The sequence below is a fragment of the Aureobasidium pullulans genome (genome assembly GCF_000721785.1).
Source record: "Aureobasidium pullulans EXF-150 unplaced genomic scaffold scaffold_1, whole genome shotgun sequence".
Lineage (NCBI taxonomy): Eukaryota > Fungi > Ascomycota > Dothideomycetes > Dothideales > Saccotheciaceae > Aureobasidium > Aureobasidium pullulans.
This window is the reverse complement of record NW_021941021.1, coordinates 2158203-2175421: the sequence shown is the minus strand read 5'-3', so window position 1 is coordinate 2175421 and position 17219 is coordinate 2158203. Positions and strand designations below refer to the sequence as shown.

General features: G+C 51.3%; 6 protein-coding genes across 6 annotated transcripts; 4 read left to right on the top strand and 2 right to left on the bottom strand.

Moving 5' to 3' along the window:
• Nucleotides 1–18: 18 nt before the first annotated feature.
• M438DRAFT_341648 (uncharacterized protein) lies at nucleotides 19–3737 on the bottom strand (the record flags this gene model as incomplete). The annotated part of the gene is made up of 2 exons (XM_029904550.1): nucleotides 19–3078; nucleotides 3160–3737. Coding segments are annotated over 2 exons (3430 nt in total), but the record flags the coding sequence as incomplete, so codon positions are not given.
• Nucleotides 3738–4106: 369 nt separating this feature from the next.
• M438DRAFT_341647 (putative hydroxyindole O-methyltransferase) lies at nucleotides 4107–5547 on the top strand. Its single transcript, XM_029904549.1, has one exon. The coding sequence runs from the start codon at nucleotides 4421–4423 to the stop codon at nucleotides 5492–5494; it is 1074 nt and encodes a 357-aa protein (XP_029766118.1). The 5' UTR covers nucleotides 4107–4420; the 3' UTR covers nucleotides 5495–5547.
• A 135-nt stretch (nucleotides 5548–5682) lies between these two features.
• Nucleotides 5683–9210, top strand: M438DRAFT_341646 (uncharacterized protein). Its single transcript, XM_029904548.1, has one exon. The coding sequence runs from the start codon at nucleotides 5903–5905 to the stop codon at nucleotides 9083–9085; it is 3183 nt and encodes a 1060-aa protein (XP_029766117.1). The 5' UTR covers nucleotides 5683–5902; the 3' UTR covers nucleotides 9086–9210.
• An 836-nt stretch (nucleotides 9211–10046) lies between these two features.
• Nucleotides 10047–11193, top strand: M438DRAFT_17080 (uncharacterized protein). Its single transcript, XM_029899118.1, has 2 exons — nucleotides 10047–10480; nucleotides 10701–11193. Exons 1-2 carry the CDS (start codon nucleotides 10165–10167, stop codon nucleotides 11012–11014), a joined length of 630 nt encoding a protein of 209 aa, XP_029766116.1. The 5' UTR covers nucleotides 10047–10164; the 3' UTR covers nucleotides 11015–11193.
• Nucleotides 11194–11620: 427 nt separating this feature from the next.
• M438DRAFT_309792 (Metallo-dependent phosphatase) lies at nucleotides 11621–13291 on the bottom strand (the record flags this gene model as incomplete). Its single annotated transcript, XM_029902394.1, has 3 exons — nucleotides 11621–12767; nucleotides 12829–13103; nucleotides 13159–13291. The coding sequence occupies 3 exons, from the start codon at nucleotides 13289–13291 to the stop codon at nucleotides 11685–11687; spliced, it is 1491 nt and encodes a 496-aa protein (XP_029766115.1). The 3' UTR covers nucleotides 11621–11684.
• Nucleotides 13292–14836: 1545 nt separating this feature from the next.
• M438DRAFT_287751 (phosphoglycerate mutase-like protein) lies at nucleotides 14837–16607 on the top strand. The gene is made up of 3 exons (XM_029901633.1): nucleotides 14837–14937; nucleotides 14990–15097; nucleotides 15151–16607. Exons 1-3 carry the CDS (start codon nucleotides 14923–14925, stop codon nucleotides 16441–16443), a joined length of 1416 nt encoding a protein of 471 aa, XP_029766114.1. The 5' UTR covers nucleotides 14837–14922; the 3' UTR covers nucleotides 16444–16607.
• The last annotated feature ends 612 nt before the right edge of the window (nucleotides 16608–17219 follow it).

Sequence of the window (17219 nt, the reverse complement as noted above, 5' to 3'; positions counted from 1 at the left end):
ATTGCAGTTTTACAAGATCAGAAGAACAAAGTGATTCATGTACCATTGTGGTCGAATTGTAGAGCTAGACAGGGATTGTAACAGGAGAAGAGAAGTTTCATCATCATTGGGACCCAAAGTCATCAACGTCCTTTTCTTGCCCAAAAACCGAAAACCAAAGACCATGAACTCCTAAACAATTCAAGCGGGAAGAAGAGAAATACGAAAAGTGGTCACATCACAACCATCAGCGGCGTCCATAAACAGGATCCTCGTTTCTGATCCTTCTGTTGTCCTTCTCATATCCACCACGACGGTCGTTGCGTGCTGGAGGAGAATCTCTGGGAGACGATTTCAAGGCGCTCGAGCCCGAACGCCTAGCAGTAGAGGAAGAGGCACCAGATCTTGTAGGTTCTGGGGCCAACACCTTGGTGCTTCTGTTCCAAGGCTTGTTGTCATCGGTACTACCGATGCTCTCGCGCCCGCCGACGGCGCCGGGATTGTGGCCGAACAGACTCATGATATCCTTCATGGTGAGCTTAGCAACAGCCTTTCCACCTTCAATGGCTGCCTTAGCCAGCTCACGCTTCTTCTCCTGCAACTCTATAATGCGCTCCTCAACAGTGTTACCCACAGTCAACTTGTAGACGTGGACATCGACTGTCTGATTGAGACGATGCACACGATCGATAGCTTGTTCCTCAACGAAGGGGTTCCAGAAAGGCTCGATCAGAACCACACGCGAAGCAGCTGTCAGATTCAAGCCAAGAGAACCACATTTGAGGGAGCAAAGCAAGACACGAGTCTTGGGATCGTTGCGGAGAGAGTTGAGTGAGGCTTCACGAGCATCATTACGCATGCCACCATCATAGCGAACGTAGCGGATTGCAGACTTCTTCAAATGCGGTTCGATTAGATCGAGCATGCTGGTGAACTGTGAGAAGACGATTGTCTTGTGCTCAGGAGTCTCAGCATGTAGAATGCGTAGCAGACGACGGATCTTTGTGGAAGCAGCTTCGACACCCGTCGGACCAGAATAGGAGATGTCACCTTCCTCTTCCTCGGATTCGGCTTCAGACTCGGATGGTGAATCTCCATCCTCATCACCGGAGACAGAGTCAATTGAACCCAAAGTCTCACCACCTCCTTCTGCATCTTCGTCATCTGTACCGCCAGCTCTGCGATAGCTTGGTGTGTTCTGTTGAGAGGCGTCGACAAGCCATTCGCCTTCTCCTTCATCGTCTTCGTCGTCACTATCGACGATGATCTTGCGATTCCTTCTTCGAGAAGCAGCAGGAGCAGCCTTTGGCTCAGGCTTAGGCTTGTGCTTCTTTTCCTTCTTCACCTTCTTGCCGAGCTTTTTCGGTGTGGCTTTGGCAATATCCTCGCACTCATTGCAGCGAACAGCGCCAGCCTTGACCTCTGCAGGAAGGAGCCTTACGCTGCAGATATCGCAGTCTTTGACCTGAACACCCATGCCACCGAACATGTCAGCAAGAGCGTCAATATCGTTGTCTTGACTGCTAGCAGCTGAGGCTTTGCGCGGAGTCTGGGTTGGGTTGGGCTGTCCTGTAGACAATGCATCCTTGTCTTTGCCCATAGAACCGGAGACAAGCTTTGGGTGGTTGCAGGCTTGGCGAAGTCGTAGGAGCAAAACAAGGGCTCCAATGTAGTCGGTCTTCTCACCGCCCATCATATCGTCAAGACGCTTTTGGGCTCTCTCCTGGAGCTGGTCGTAGAAGTCGCGCTCCTTAGGATCGAGTTCGCAAATAATAGTTTCGACTCTGCGCTCCACGATCTTCAATCCAGTGCTCTTGTTCTCGCCATTCTTTGATTTGCCGCCAAAGCTGAGAGCACCGTCCTCCTTGAGAATGTCCTTTGTTCGGCGTTTCATAAAGCCCTTAAGGAAGTACTGAATACGCTTGATAGCATAGTTTCCCTTGCCGTTCTTCATGGGGATTGTGATTTGTTCCTTCCAGGTCGCAAGGTTGTTGTATGGTTTGATTTGCAAGAAGCAGATTAGACTCTGCAGCTCATCAAGGTTGTTCTGCATAGGAGTACCAGTGAGACACCACCTGTACCAGCTTCTCAAGCCATAGGTAGCTTGCGTCGACTTGGCGTTGCGGTTCTTGATCGAGTGGGCCTCATCGAGAATAACACGGTACCAGTGTACACCATAGCAACCGACCTTTGCGCCGTCCGGGTGATCAGAAGAGCCAGCAAATTCAGAGGCGAGGATTTGGTAGGTTGTGATGACGATGTCGTACTTTTTCAGCTCGGCAGCAAACTTGGTTCTGGACGGACCGTGATGTACCAAGACGCGCAATGCGTGACTCTTCTCGACCTTGGTCTTGATCTCGCTCTCCCATTGGCGGATGAGGGCAAGAGGTGCAACGACAAGCGTACCCTTACCCACCTCCTTGCCAGGCATCTTGCGCTTGGGGTTTTCCGGTGGAGGCTTAGCATCAAGCTCCGGGCGAGGATTGAGAAGAATCAAGCTGACGGACTGAACAGTCTTTCCGAGACCCATGTCGTCGGCCAGGATACCGCCCTTGGGCAGAACACCGTTCTTCTTGCGCTCTCCGATTTCCTTGTCGATCATCCAGGAGACACCCTCGACCTGATGAGGCAGAAGCTTGACGGTGAGACCTTCAACCGTGCCATCTTCCTCGTCCTCGTCTTCTTCTTCCTTGGTGTCGGTCTCCTCCTCTTTGGGCTCGTCCTTTACAGCATCGATTTCGAGCTTCTTAAGCTTTTCCTCGAGCGAAGAAATTTTCTTCTCTTCCTTGACCTTTTGCTGCTGCTTTTTGGCGGCTCTCTTGCGCAGACGCATCTTAGGCTTGTCGCCATCATCGTCAAAGGCACCCTCGAGAAGGGCCTTGATGTTGTGGCTTGTCTGGCTAGGGTCGACGTAGGCATAGGGGTCGGCGCCGCCGAAGCGATCTTCTCTTAGAGCGGCGTCGGGGTCGAAGGCATCATCGTCGTCATCGTCGTTGGTCAGGTCGACGGGCTTCGGTCTGGGTGCCGGCGCAGGTACAGGGTTGTAGGGCCTGTAGCCGTTGGTGGGGGCGACGGACGAGGAAAAGACGGGCCTAGGTGCTGGAGGAATGTCTCTCAGCTTCGGGTTCGAAGGTACGCGGATGGCAGCCGAGTTTGCGGCATTACCGTAGAGAGGGTTACCAAGCTGTGCAGGACGAGACTGCGGTGGAGGCTGGGGTTTGTGACCAGGCAGATAGAAGTTAGATATCTTAGCCTGACCTCCATTGGCAGGGCCTGAAGTTGAGGATTGATGGAAGGTGGGTTGTGGGATGGGACGGTGGTGTTCAGGTCTGCGTTGGTTTGTGTTGAAGACGTTAGCATACGGATCTCTCAGCGGGTTACGCAGAGGACTGGCTCTGCCAAACTCTGGCTGTGTTGAGAGCTTCGTGGCAGCCGTGGTCGGAGGAGGCGCAGCTTGAGATGGCTGGACTTGGTGTGTTGAGACATTGTGAGGCGGTCGGGCCTGTGAAGGTTGAGCAGGCTGAGCAGGGCGCTCTACTGAAGGGCGACGTTCGCGCGCCATTGTGTTGTTTGCTGTTGTCGTAGGAAAGTAGTTGATGTCTATTTCCAAGCTGCCATCCGTGCTATCAAATAGAGAGCTGGTGTCGCCGATGCTATGGTTGTCGATGATCGAGTGTGGCGTGTACGTGGATGACAGAGTGTTCAAGGGTCGGAATGGTGTGTGTTTGTTGCGTCGACTTTGACTTGTCGAGTCCATGTGACAACAGCAGTGGCCTGAAAAGCAAACACTGTCCGTAAACAAAGCGGGCAATGACACTTTTCAGGGTCCGCCCGGTCCGTGCTCCATCGCGCTCCGTACACGAGGGGCGTGTCTCCTTCTTACCCTTTCGAGCCATAATTGATGCTCTGAGAAACAGACTATCGGTTCAATGAACACCCCGTATCGAGCACCAGGATCCTTTATGGCTATCTCGTCGCTCATTGGAAGATGCTACACTATACACTCGAATTGCACACCAATCAGATAGACATGTCACCAAATAGCAATATATCATCAACACTACCATTCGAAGGATCGTGTTAGTCTCTCGTGCCACTGTAATATAACTACTTGGCTTCAATGATAGTCATGGTAGGAGGGTGTAGCATATTAACATAAATTAATCCAACATTCACATGTTCAACACTGTGGTGAACAGCTTCCCAGCACTTTCTGTTGCCGCCGATTTCTCAACTTACTGCTTTGTTGTTCACCATCAGGAACAGTTACAGGAATGTCGACACCCATCTCATCCATCATCGACCGTATTGCTGCTGCAGGAACGGCCTACGAGAGCAAGCAAATTGGCTCTCGCGAATCCCTGATTGAACTGAGCAGGGATTTGATAGCCACGCTAGAAATTCCCAGCGAATTCTTACAAAGGAGCTCTTGGGCAGAGGTATGTGTGGAGAAATTGCTCTACGGGCCTGTTTTGTTACTGACGAATTCCAGTCAGCATTGTCAGCACACTGCAAATATGCTGTACAAGTCAAGTTGTTCCAGCATCTGAGAGATGCCGGCGATGATGGCGTCGGTTCAGAAGAGTTGGCTGAGAAGACTGGGACCGACGTGCTGTTGCTCGAACGCATAATGCGCCATCTCATCGCCATGAAGATGATCACATTCTTCAAAGGTAGATTCTTCGGCACAGCATTAAGCCATGGGCTTGCAGCCGACAATTACCAGCAAAGCATCGACTTCTGCTACGACGTGGCCCGACCAGCCTTCAATGTCTTCCCTGAACACTTCAAGAAGGCTGGCTACAGACCACGTATAACCTTCACCAATGGACCTCTCCAGGCGGCTCATGGCACTGATCTACCTTTCTTTGATTGGCTTGTTGCCACGCCTCCACACCTCGAAGAATTCGATGCTTTCATGTCGGCGTATCGGGCTGGCAAAGCAGACTGGTGTAGTCCAGGCTTCTATCCAGTAGAAGAGCAGCTGATCCAGGGGTTCGATCCTAGCATTAACGAGGTGCTTCTCGTAGATGTTGGTGGTGGTCGTGGTCACGATACCCTTTCATTTTCGGCTCAATACGCCCACCCGGGCAAGCTTGTTTTGCAAGACCGTGAGGCAGTCATCACCAGCATCCAGGACAAGGAAGCACTTCCGTTCGGATGTGAGGCTCACGACTTCTTCACACCTCAACCAATACAGGCAGCAAGGGCGTATCTGCTCCATTCAATCCTTCACGACTGGGATGATGAGGCAGGTATCAGAATCTTGGAGAATCTGAAGCCTGCACTCAAGGCTGGGTACTCTCGAGTGCTGCTTAACGAGATTGTGCTTTCAGAAGAAAACCCAATGATTGCGGCCACTTCGATGGACATGATGATGATGGCACATATGGGCGTGCGCGAGAGAACCGAAGTGGAGTGGAAGGCGATTATCGCCAAGGCAGGCTTGAGATTTGTGCGCATCTACGACTATCCAGGCGTCGCAGAGAGTGTTATCGAGGCAGAATTATTGTAATAGACAAGTGTGTCGGTTGAGAAGAGAGATGTTCTTTGTGTGACAGAAGCGAGAAGACGAAGCGGTCAGATGATAAGATTAGATTCCGGAGATGCTGACCACAAACGACTCCGCAATCGGCAGCGGCGTGGATGGGTAAGCGGATGGCGTGCTTCTGCCGGCGTTTGAGCCGTCGCCATCGGCAGAGTCTTGACCATTTGATTGTTCGCGACATCGACTTTTTTCCCGTGTCGTTCGCCTCGTCGCCGTTCGTTCTTCATTCCCCTTTCCACTCGCTGTTTGTTAGTTAGTTGGAGTCACTCTGTGCAGTTAGCCAGGGCTTTTGATTGTTCTCTTACAGCGGCATTGTTGTTGCAGCCGATTTATTCTTCCACGCCGCATCTTTAACCCCTCCACAAAATACGAAACATGTCGGCTTCCGAGCAACAATCGTCGAGTCTGCCTTTTGGCCAGAACATCGCCCTTGGTGATATTAGCGGTCCTACCTACCTGACTGCTCAGACTCTGGTTCAGCAGGTCGCATACACCCTCTCGGACAAGATCTTCTCGTACTCACCCGAGACCTTCGACCTCGATGTCGCCGCAAAGAGCTGGGAAAGCGCCGGTGAGCAGAACGCTCACGGCTACAAGACCGGCCTCGCTTCCATGGAGACTCGCTCCGGTGCTGGTTCAATCGCTCTTGGTTACATGTTCTCCAAGGACTTTGATCTGAAGAAGCGTCACATTCCTCAGTCCATCGTCGCCTCGTCTGGCAGTCTGGTCCACTTGCGTTCCGCCCTCGATCAATTGGCCCTGCTCTACAACGTTGCTAACCCAACCGTTGCTCACGTCGCCGCTGTCGACTATGCCGCCAACTCTTCCACTGGTCTTGTCACCGACTACGTCTCGGCCCTTCGTCTCGCCGAGGAACTCGGCCTCGGTCTGGTTGCCAGCGCTTCCACTTACGAGATGCAGCACATGTCGCTCTTCGCTACCCTGATGGCATCCATCGTTCCTTCTCTCCACGTCTACGACGGTATCACCGTTGGCAGAGAGACCACCAGAATCATTGATGTTCTCGACAAGTCTGGCTTGAAGAAGACTTACGACGCCATTCTCGGCGACTCATCCTTGACCGAGAAGAAGCACTCTGACAACGAGGGCAGAGTCAGCCGTCTCTTGAAGGCCTTCAACAACGAGCTCGGTACCGAGTACAAGCTGTTCGAATACTCGGGTCACGCTGAGCCTGAATCCGTTCTTGTCGTTTTCGGTACCGTCGAGGCTTCTCTGGCTTCCCAGATTGCCCGCGCTCTCTCCGAGAAGGGTGTCAAGATTGGCGTTATCAACGTCCGTGTGTACCGCCCCTTCGTCGAGGAGGAGTTCCTCGAGGTCCTTGCTCCTTCCGTTCAGAACATTGCTGTTCTTGGCCAGGTCCTTGACCAGTCTGCCGTCACCGACGAGACCGAGCACTCCAACCTCTACAGTGACGTTCTTGCTGCCCTCAGCTTCGCTACCCTCAACAAGACTCCCGCTGTCTTTGACATCAAGTACGCCAGAGAGCAGGTTTGGACTCCCACCTCTGTTGCTGGCCTTCTGCAGCAGATTGGTCAGAAGATCGACCACGCACCTTCTGACGAAGAGCGTTTCGAGCTTCCCACTGGCGGCCTGCAACAGTACACCTTCTGGGACGTTGACAGCTCCAATGCTGCCTCTGCTCCCATCATGGTTGGCCAGCTTCTTTCTGGTGACTCTAAGCTCAATGTTAGCGTTCGCAGCGGCCATGACAACCTCGTTGCTGGTGGTGCCATCCGCACTGATATCAGAACTTCGGCTAAGTCTATTGAGGCTGCTTACTCAGTCAGCTCCGCTGACGTCGCTGTCGTCAATGACCCTAGTCTGCTGAAGAGCTTCGACGTTCTCAAGTCCGTCAAGGATGAGGCCACTGTCATTCTCAAGCTTTCTGGCGTCAAAGATGATGAAATCGAGAAGAGCCTCTCTACCGAGGTTCGCAAGGCTCTTGCCTCCAAGAAGATTCAGCTCTTCGCTATCGACACTGCCGCTTCTGCCAAGGTTGAGGAGCAGCCTGAATTGGAGAGCTACCTTGTGCAGCTCGCTTTCCTTAAGATTGCTCGCAACGACCTCTACGAGACTGGCGTCAAGAAGCTTGCTGGTGGCAACGATGCTCTCGAGGCCCTCTCCAAGGAGCTCGATGAGGTCGTCCGCAAGGTCGAGGTTCCCGAGTCTTGGCTCACTGTTGACCCCGAGGCCAACCAGCCCCCGCTCATGCCTGAGGATCTGAACATTAACAGCTTCATCAAGTTCGACAAGGAGGAGCCCGAGGAGGAGTACCTGCTTAGAGATTGGGAGAAGGTTGCCAAGGGTCTTGCATTCAAGGAGGCTTACGGTACTCAGAATGCTCTGCGTCCTGACCTCAGCGTCAAGACTGCCGTCGTTACCGTCAAGGAGCGCCGTCGTCTTACTCCTAGGACTTACGACCGTAACATCTTCCACATCGAGTTCGACCTTGGTGAGACCGGTCTTACCTACGCCATCGGTGAGGCTCTCGGTATCCATGCCGAGAACGACAAGGTCGAGGTCGAGGAGTTCATCAAGTGGTACGGCCTCAACCCTGAGGAGGTTGTCGAGGTTCCTTCCCGTGAGGATGCTCAGGTTTTGGAGAACCGCACTGTCTACCAAGCTCTTCTGCAGAACGTCGATATCTTCGGACGTCCTCCCAAGCGTTTCTACGAAGCTCTTTCCGAGTATGCCTCTGATGAGGCTGAGAAGACTCAACTTCTCCTTCTCGGTACCGGCGGTAACCAGGAGGCTCAAGTTGACTTCAAGCGTCGTGCCGAGGTTGACACTGTCACCTACGCCGACCTCCTGCTTGAATTCCCTTCTGCTCACCCTTCGTTCCACGACATCGCTCGTCTCGTTGCTCCTATGAAGCGTCGTGAGTACTCTATCGCCTCTTCGCAGAGAGTCACTCCCAACAGTGTCACTCTCTGTATCGTCACTGTCAACTGGGTAGACCCCAAGGGTCGTGACCGCTTCGGTCAGGCTACTCGCTACCTCAATGCTCTTGAGGTTGGCAAGACCGTCACTGTCTCTGTCAAGCCCTCGGTCATGAAGCTCCCCCACAAGTCCACCGCTCCTATCATCATGGCTGGTCTCGGTACGGGTCTTGCTCCCTTCCGCGCCTTTGTCCAGGAGCGTGCCTGGCAGAAGGAGCAGGGCATGGACATCGGTGCTGTCATGCTTTACATGGGTTCTCGTCACCAGAAGGAGGAATACTTGTACGGTGAGGAATGGGAAGCCTACAAGGATGCCGGCATCATTACCCACATGGGTTGTGCCTTCTCTCGTGATCAGCCCGAGAAGATCTACATTCAGGACCGCATGCGTGAGACCCTGAAGGAGATCCGCCAGGCTTACCTCCGCGAGGAGGGTGCCTTCTACCTCTGTGGTCCTACTTGGCCCGTGCCAGATGTCACCAACGTCCTCGAGGAGGCCATCGAGGTCGAGGCCAAGGAGGCCGGCAAGAAGGTCGACTCGCGCAAGGTCATTGACCAGCTCAAGGACGAGGAGAGATACGTTCTCGAGGTCTACTAGATGCAGCAATCTGTCGCTTGTTCAAAAAATGTGTTTTGCAGCTTCTTGTAAATAGAATAGTATATTGTTGATATGGAGAATGAATTCGTAGAATATGATTTTCGCATGATCTCGATCAAACCTGCACATCCTCCGCGCGCGCGCTCTCTCATCCCGATGTGATTTTCACCTTTCAGGCGACGACCATCACTTTCCCACTATTTCCTTCAAAATTTCTCGGGCCTTGACGATCAAACAAAACATTCACCAAGGCTCGGCGGGGATACCCGGTTGACTTGTGCAGGAAGAGGCGTGTGTGAGTTTCTGCAAGCCGCCCGCTTCCGTACCGAAGCAAGAAAAAGTTGGAGAAGCCCAGAGAATTTTGGCAGGCACACAGGGCTGTGCAAGGAACACGGTCGATCGCTCCTTCGTTGATCAGGAACACGGTCGATCAATTTTCTGTCTCTCACCCAAACAATAACAAATCCTTGAAATTCTGAAACACAGACGACTTTTCTATGTTTCGACTGTTTATCTTTGGTTCTTCTACGTTAATATCTCTTATCTTTTGACATGTTGCGGAACGGTTCTCTCCTATCCATGATGCAGTGTTTAACTCCTGCTTTTCCAGCCTTCCCAAGGAGTTGTCGCAAGCAAATGACGTCGAGGTGCTTTTCTTAGGTCACTTTCGCTCGTGCTCGGATACGGCTCGTACTTTTTAGGGCCCCACTGCAACCACCACCTGTTTTTCACGTCTTTTCTGGCAGGGCCCAAGCATGCTCATGCTTTTCAACAACAGCATCCAACACGCTAGCCCAGGAGTCTTGGCCGGTGTTCCTACGAGTCCCTAACAACAAGCTCTGATAAGAATAGAAATTGAGGCGGCCTAGCAAAAATGGCTGGTTGCTGGGGTTAAATTATGCAGGCACACCCGAAAGGCTGACATCGATCGTCGCTGCGTAGTAAGTATATTACTAGGAGCTACTTCTCGTACCTGCTTCCTCCCTCTTTTCTCTTCCTCTTTTCACATCGCCAATTCAATCGACTCATCTTCAAACACACCAATCTTTCACCCTACCAACAATAAATCAACCGCAATTATGAAGTTCTCCGCTATCTTTGTCCTGGCTTCTGCCACCGCCGCCATGGCTGCCAACTCCACTCCCGCTCTTTTCGCTCGTCAATCGACCGGTGCCACCTGCTCTAACGGAGAGTCCGTCTGCGGTTCTGGATGCTACGACCCCACTGCCTACATCTGCTGTGGTCAGGCCGGTCAGGTCTGCGCTTCCGGCAACTACTGCGCCAGCGCCGACCGCTGCTGCCCCATTGGTGCCAACTGTGACGGTCAGGGTACCTCCACTGCTTCGGGTGTTTCTGCCACCGCCATCCAATCTGGATCTACTATCCTCGGAAGCTGTAAGTCTATCAGTTTTTTGAATCTTTTCTCGTGAAAGGCTCGTAATGACGAGCCATCTTGTAGCAGCCTCATCGGCAGCAGCTGCCACTGCTTCGCAATCTTCTGTTTCGCAGTCATCTGCTTCTCAGTCGTCTGCATCGCAGTCTTCCTCTGTTTCTTCTTCCCTTGCATCCGCCTCATCTGTCTCATCTTCCGTCTCATCCTCTGTATCTTCAGCAGCTGCATCTTCTCTTTCATCGAGTCTGACATCAAGCGCCTCAGCCGCCTCTTCTGCCGCAAGCAGCGCCTCCTCATCTATGTCGAGCGCCGCCTCTAGCCAATCTTCTGCTGCTTCATCTGCTTCGTCCTCGGCATCCTCTGCCGCTTCATCTGCATCCAGATCTGCTACATCTTCGGCCGCATCTGCTTCTCGCTCCGCTTCATCGGCTGCCTCCTCTGCATCCTCTGCAGCAGCCACTTCTTCCGGTGCTGCCGTTGCTGGAACCGCTACCAACTTTGGTCTCGCTCTTCTCGGCCTTGCTGCCCTCATCTAAGCTGGCCCTCTCATGAACGCCATTTTCTTCTAAGCTACCAGGCTTGAGGAGTCTGGTACTTTCTTTCCTTACTTCATTCCATTCGACGGGTTACGCTAGGCGAAAAAGTCCTTGCTGGTTGTACCAAATGTAGTTATGATATCATCTTGCATTGTTAATAGATAGGGAACATTATACCTGTATGAATTAGATTTTAAAACACTCCGTTGCTCATATACTTGCAATCTAATGAACTACGAGATACTCCCAGTCTCTAGTCAAACAAGCTCTTTTGATATTCTGAGGTGCCTAGCGCGTAGATGTTTCTGGTACTGAGTACATTTACAGATGGCTATCCCTCTATGGCCCTCCAATCTGCTACCTCTTAACCACGGATCTATAGACTAGCAATAGAAGGAAATAAGAGAGGATGGCAGGATGCACTAGAAGCAGCGAATGAACAGGAGATGATGATGAGATTGACAAAGCAGGAGCGATCAAACATGAACATCCCACTGGAAGAAGAAGAACATGTCTGAGAAACAGACAAGGTGCAATCCACAATCATCACGAAAACTCCAGAAGCGTGCACTGCCAAACACGACTCGTAAGAGACTAAGATTGAATGACTGTGCTTTCTGTTTCCAGATTGTATATCCCACTATACTCTCCAACATCCCAAATCTCCCGCTCAGTTCCTGACAAACGCAACAGCATGCTCCTTGTAAACCACACTCGAATCCAAAACCTCACCAGTATCCGACCTCAAAAAGTCGATTTGCAAATTCTTCGCATCCTTGAACTTCAACGTCGCATAACTAAACTCATCCCCATACGCAAAAACATTGGTCGAGAAATTAGCACCCACATCACTCAATCCCTCGATATTTCCAGCACCTCCCGCGATGATATATGCAGGCGCTTTGGGATTCTTGAGTCCAGCTGTATCGGCAATATTGTTGTATACAGGATTGAAGCGTTGGGAATTGTGCACGTGGCCGAATACACCGAGATCGACGCCGTATTTGTAGAAGAGGGGTTCGAAGGCTTTTTGGCAGGGTGTGCAGATGTTTTTGGAGTCGCCGGTAGAATACCAGGGGCGGTGGCCTGCTACGATGACCCAGGGTGTGACTGTGCGGTCGACGGAGCTCAAATCGGCGTCTAGGAAGTCCAGCTGTTGGGTGGGTGTTTTGCCAAAGGGACCGCCGCCGAGGTTTGCGCTGCCGCCTGCTGCGTCCGGGGCGGAGGGGAAGTCGGTCTCGGTGTCTATCATGACTATATGCGCCATTCCGTATTCGAAGGAATACCAGAAGGGAGGGTTTGCCAGGGCTTGAGCTTTCTTAGCCGCTGCTTGTGCAGTGACATTCTTTGACGACGAAGCAAATGAAGTAGGCATCTGCCCGTTAAACCTCGTCAAGAAATCCGTAAAGTTCTTCTGACCCTCAGGACACAATCCACTGCTGAAGGGAATTTCGGTACACGCAGCTTCATGGTTTCCTGGCGATACCATGTAGGGTTTTCTATCTGCGATGGGGGCGAGTTGGTCGTAGAAGTTTTCGAGGATGGCGGCATAGGCGTTCTTGCCGTCGAGCAGGTTCTTGGGCTTGAGGTACCAGTCATCTGCGTAGGCGAAGTCGCCGGGGTGGATCACAAAGTCATAGTTATCGATGGTACGAGCAAGGGCGGCGATGGTGGTGTGGTTCAAGGCGGGCTGGACATAGGGGATATCGCGTTTGCGAGAGGTGGTATAGCCATCTGCGCCATACACGCCGAGCTGGGAAAGAAGATGGGTCAGTATAATTTACAGGACATGATCAGGGGCTGTGTCAACTCACATCAACCACAACGTCCAAGTTGAAGGCTGTCTTATCTCCAGGAGTGCGAGCAGTCATGAATTGATTGACAGTCGAGTTTGTCGAGTTGATCTTGTAGTAATACGTAGTCGCAGCATCAAGTCCAGAGAGCACGACTGTATTGGCCCAAGTACGAGAAGTTCCATAGGTCAGAGACTGGGTGGAACATGCTTGAGAGGTCAAACTGTTTGCAGATTTGCCATACTGAACACAGCCCTCATTCAACTTTTGGTAAGTGTTCCAGGCGACGGAGATTGCTTCAATCAATTTAGCAAAGAGTTCCAAGCAATAAGATTCATGTCTGAAGCATACCGTTAGGTCCCTTGAATGCAACGCGTTGTTGCACAGGAGTTGTTAGATCCTTAGGGATACCTGGGTAGTCGGCGGCAAGTGCAAAGCCAGCCACAAGAGGCAGTATTTGAATGAGGGTCGAAACTGATGCCATAGTTTATCACCTCAGACTACAAGAGGTAGCAAACTGTAGTTGTCGTGATTGAGGATGCAAACTCCATCTTCACGGTCGCCGCCCTTGATTATGTATCACAAGACTGAAAGGCGGCCGATGCCACCTACCTTTCTAGGCCTACCTTGCGAAATTTGTGCTACAGATACTACTTGCATGAGTGTAGAGTAAAACGATCACGTCTTGGTGGTCGTCGTCGTCTCGTATGATGAGGAAGCAAACACGTGGGTTACCAACTTAAGCTTCAAGAAGCTTGGGTTTTGCTTAGCGAGGCACGCTTTATCTCTAGACCCAATGATTGGTCGAAGCGGAATCTCGGGATGTAAACAAAACTAGCCTTAGGTGATGGTTAGATTTTGTTCATGTTGCTAGCAGGGTATAGAAGCGCCTTATATGACCGTTTAGACAGTTGCCTCGGCAGAAAAACAGCCCTGGATAGTACACCGCTTTTCCAGTATAGAGACTCCTCAACGAACATCTGATGTGCATTCGAGATTTCTCGTTGTGTTCTTGTAGTTATGATGTACGCTTCCAAGTACTCTTCGGATCGTTGGGTTCCTGCTTCCGCAATAGATTCTGCAAGTCTTGGAGCAGCCGCGCGTCCTTTCAGTTGGAGGATACATAAGCCATCTTCATCAAGCTCACTCTTTTGCGATAGTCATTTGCGGCCCTGCTTATACCTTGTATAGCCTCGAGATGACATCGTGTCTTCTTCTCTGTTTCTCCAAGCACGACCGCGCGAAGAGTGATACGTTCCAACTCTTCAGCGATCTTCTTGACATTTGAATTTGCAGAGACTCGTGGCGCAAGTTCTTACAGACAGCCATTAGTGGGTGCGGAAGCTTCTGTTCTCTCTCGCGGGCACGTTCTGTCGTAAAGGTGTGTCGATATATGATCTGTCTGACCTCTGGAGGCAGATCCATAAGACCTGCAGGCTTGACCAAAGACATGATGGTGTGTTCAGTAGCAGTGTCCAGTTCAAAGATGTTCTGGAAGCTGTTGAAAGTGTTCGGATTTGATTTGCTAGGCTTCATCCTAGTAAAACGAGACTCATCCTGAGGGATGTGTGACTCGATTGCAGGGATCTCAAGATAGACAAACTTAGTCAGAGACGCAGGATGTAAGAAGAAACAATACGGTGCGGTAGCATGGTGATCCGGATTGCAAAGTGACTCATGATTCACTGACGGCCTACCTAATGCATAGTTGTGCGGGCGTGTAGCAAGGCAGTTGGAGGCAGCAACAAAGGCTTGACAAGACACGCGACAGACATAGGCTGATTGCACGGCGAGACAGATTATCAGGTGCTTTCCGGTAGGCTTAAAATCGTGAGTTGAGACGGGTTGAGGCCGGTTGAGACGAGCTGTGGTGAAAGGAAGACAGAAAGGAAGGAGTGAGACGCTTCAGCCAATGAGAAGACATGTCTTGATGCTGATGCCTCTCACCGCCTTCGGGGTCAGGGTACGTCATGCGAGAGCGGCAGTAAACATAGAGCGGCAGTAAACATTCGCGCCCCATCCGGACAATCAACACAACCAAGATATATAACAAAGACGCGGCTTTAACTTTTGCCTTTTGAATAATCTTGTGATATTGGACAGTAATACGGCAAGATGGGCAAACCACGAGTAGGTGTGAAGCAAGTGCTGTGTTGAGGAGAGGGCGGCTAACTGATAGTAGATGATCATTGTGATTCGCCATGCGCAAAGCGAAGGAAACAAGAATCGCGACATCCATCAGATGATTCCTGATCATCGTGTGAAGCTGACTGAGGATGGCTGGAAGCAGGTTTGTTGATCTGATAGCTTTTGGCAACCAACGAATAGCTCACACGACCACAGGCAGAAGAAGCAGGCCGACGACTACGAGGCATGCTGAAACCAGACGACACGATCCAATTCTTCACCTCTCCCTACCGCCGTACTCGCGAGACCACCGAAGGCATTCTGTCGTCTTTGACGTCCGAAACAGAAGAAGAAGGACCATCGCCATTCCCACGCCATACCATCAAGGTCTTTGAAGAGCCGCGTTTGAGAGAACAAGATTTTGGAAACTTCCAGCCATGCAGTACAGAGATGGAACGCATGTGGCAAGAGCGTGCCGACTATGGCCACTTCTTCTATCGTATCCCCAACGGAGAGAGTGCTGCCGATGCATACGACCGTGTCAGTGGCTTCAACGAGAGCTTGTGGCGTAACTTCAACGAAGACGACTTTCCCTCAGTCTGCGTCCTGGTCACCCATGGCTTGATGACAAGAGTCTTCCTGATGAAGTGGTATCACTGGTCTGTCGAGTACTTTGAGGATCTCCGCAACGTCAACCACTGCGAGTTTGTCATCATGCAGAAGAACCTCGACAGCGGCAAGTACGTCCTACAAAACCAGATGCGGACATGGTCCGAGTATAAGAGACGAGCCATACCCCAACACAACGCCCAAGTCACTGCTTCTCAAGTCGCCTCCCCAGCAATCCCCTCCCGCAAATGGGGCGGTTGTGTCGGCGGCTGCACACACCAACACTCCAAATATCCACGCCGCGTCAAGAAACAAGACGAACTCACCACCAAGGCCCAAGTCCCCGACCAAGAACAAGAAGACCACCCCATCGCCACTCAAGAAGTACCTCTGCTTTCCACACCCCTCAGAGCTCCCAGTACAGCAAGCACAACCGAGCCCAATTCACCCATCTCCCTCCGCCTGCCTTCCTCCCGCCCATCCTTCATCCAAGGTCGCGATGGCGGCGGTTCTCTCTCTGGCATGGCTACCCCAGCAGAAGGTTTCTCCGACGTCTCGGGCACCGAAAGCGACTACTTCGCCCGCCTCCAACACGACCACCACCACCACCGCAATCTCTCCGACGCAAACCCCAACAACCCCACCGGCGCAAGTTCAAAACGCCCCCTCAAAGGTCGCCCCACAGCAAAAGATCTACATACCTGGATGCGCGAGAGCGGCATGGGCAGTGGTGCCCGCGCCGACCCTCTAGGAGATGAGTACAACGAGCATGATGATGCCGATGGAGATGACGAGCAAGAAGGCGACAACATCGTGCCGATGAACGAGCCCAGTGAAATCATCGAGCAGTTGAAATTACAGGAGATTGAAGACAAAAGTATCAGGGGAAGTGTGTATTGATCTGACCATCAAATTCGGAGCATCTCTCTTCCATCGATGCCGGGAAGGGGTGGTTTTGCATACATCATGGCGTCCGGTTTTGCTTTTTTCTTCATTTCCTTTTACCTCTTTATTATAGACATACCTTTTCTTTTTTTTTAACGATAGCATTTAATACCCAGTCGATTTCTTTGTTTTTCTATCTTCGAATGGTCTATCTTTGGCTTCTGATCAAGTATGCTCGAGCGTGTAGATGTTGCATGCTTGCCTTCTGTCGGATTTCCGACTTGTCTTTGTCACCCCCAACACTTTTTCGCTATGGGTATCACCCTGACCTTGATTTACCATGTTATATCAACGACGAACACATCATTCTTTCACTTACAATGAGTTATGATGTCAAAGGTATGAGTATCTGATGGATATTAGCATGCGTCGACGCTTTACTAGTGCGCAACGGCTAGGATGATCTAGATGGAAGTCTTGAGCTTAGACAATGCTTGACTACCATACTGCCAGAGCATCATCACCCGAGTTGGTGCTTGTTCATCAAAGACAGTGAACACGAACAGTCAATCATACAAATTGGGTGATTCATGTGCCATTCTTCATTACTGCATATTCATTATCGCGTTGTGGTATCATACTAATCCAATTACCGATCCCTGCCATACAGATCTAGAGGACCCCCCTGAACGCCGAAAACAAAACACAGTAAGACATGAGAATCATTATTATCAGAGCACATACTAGAAGCCTTTAGCATGTGGCTTCCTCATCCATCCCAACCCCAATTT